General features: G+C 45.3%; 1 protein-coding gene across 1 annotated transcript; it reads right to left on the minus strand.

The window, feature by feature from the left end:
* Positions 1–524: 524 nt before the first annotated feature.
* On the minus strand, positions 525–1,049 carry LOC141846159 (zinc finger protein ZAT11-like). Its single transcript, XM_074734158.1, has one exon. The coding sequence runs from the start codon at positions 1,047–1,049 to the stop codon at positions 525–527; it is 525 nt and encodes a 174-aa protein (XP_074590259.1).
* Positions 1,050–1,372: the final 323 nt, after the last annotated feature.

The following is a 1,372-nucleotide window of genomic DNA, read 5'->3' on the forward strand; positions in this document are numbered from 1 at the left end:
TTTAATCAATTGTTAAAAGAGTAGTTTTAGGAAAGAATCGGATCACATTTTGGATCTATATAGATTTATAGATTGAATAAGTGTAGATAGGCTAAGTAAACTAGATAAGTTGAGTGAGATAAGAGAAGAAAGACGATCCAAGTGAGTTGGTAAATTAGGTTGAATAGGCTATCTGAATTAAGTTAATTTGCGAGTCATGTTGATTGGTGAGAGTTAGATGAGTCTAGCTAAGTGGACTGGTTAGACTAAACAAGTTAGATATACAAGTGGATAGATATGTGTGTTTGACATAATTTATGCTAACAAAGTGGATCAATGAACTAAATGAGTTGAGCATATATATGAGTTGAGTCTCAGGGCACGATTGAATTGGTTACTGCGGAGCAAACATGCTATAGAAGTCTACACAGAGACAACACATACAAACTTGAAAAAAAAATAAAATAAAATCCAAAGGTACTTGACAGAAACATTAAAAAAAAACCCCAACAATTTAATAAATAATTAAATTGAAATAATTTTATCTACATTAATAAGATTTTGTCCATTCCCAACTTCAGATCATTCTCCAACGGCGGCAGGTTCAAATCCAGCATCATCTCTCTCCGGCGATGCTCCTCGCCGGCCTTCTTCTGCACCACCAACCCCGCGCCGGTGCCGGCCACCCGGTGCCGCCTCATGTGGCCACCCAAGGCCTGCCCGACGGCGAACTCGTGGCCGCAAACGGCGCACTCGTGCACCCTCGGCCTGCCGCCGCTCTCGTGGCAGTGGGCGGCGGAGCCTCCGCCGGCCGCCAGGCGCGGCTTCTTGTGGCTCGCCCGGTGGCCGCCCAGCGCCTGGAAGGAAGGGAACCGCCGGCTGCACGTTTTGCACTCGAACACCCGCGCCGCCCCTGACGACGGCGACGTCGCCGTCGAATAGTGCGCGATGAAATCGCCCACATCGACGGCGATGGCACCGGCGGCGCCGCCCCGAGAGAGGACCATCAACAGCTTGGCCATGTCGATGCTCTCAACGTGATCTCCTACTCCAAATCTATATCGCTTCATATGGCAGGCAATTTAATTTAATTATATGGGAAGATGGTGGAGGATGCTAGCTATTTATAGAAAAAAGAAATAAGTTGAAGTTTTTGGTAACCTAATTTAGTTTAGATCTTCTCTACGTTTGACTTTTGGTAGCCGATATCTTTTTATAGAATATGTTGGTCGTTAGGGTTTCCACAAATGGAAAGAAACTAAGTGCAATGCAAATATAGTCTAGTTCGATTGAATCAAATCTTGAGACTTAACACTGAAATCCTAGACGACCGGCCACTGCTTTATAAAGTCCGTATTAACGAGAACGGATCCATCTTGAGCCAGGGGCGAGA

Source organism: Curcuma longa, chromosome 15, assembly GCF_044706935.1.
Source record: "Curcuma longa cultivar G26 ecotype Majalengka, Jawa Barat chromosome 15, ITB_CL_G26_1.1, whole genome shotgun sequence".
In the NCBI taxonomy this organism is placed as follows: domain Eukaryota; kingdom Viridiplantae; phylum Streptophyta; class Magnoliopsida; order Zingiberales; family Zingiberaceae; genus Curcuma; species Curcuma longa.

Coding starts and splice junctions, on each gene's coding strand:
- LOC141846159 (XM_074734158.1), bottom strand. CDS start 1,049: ATGAAGCGATATAGATTTGGAGTAGGAGATCACGTTGAGAGCATCGAC.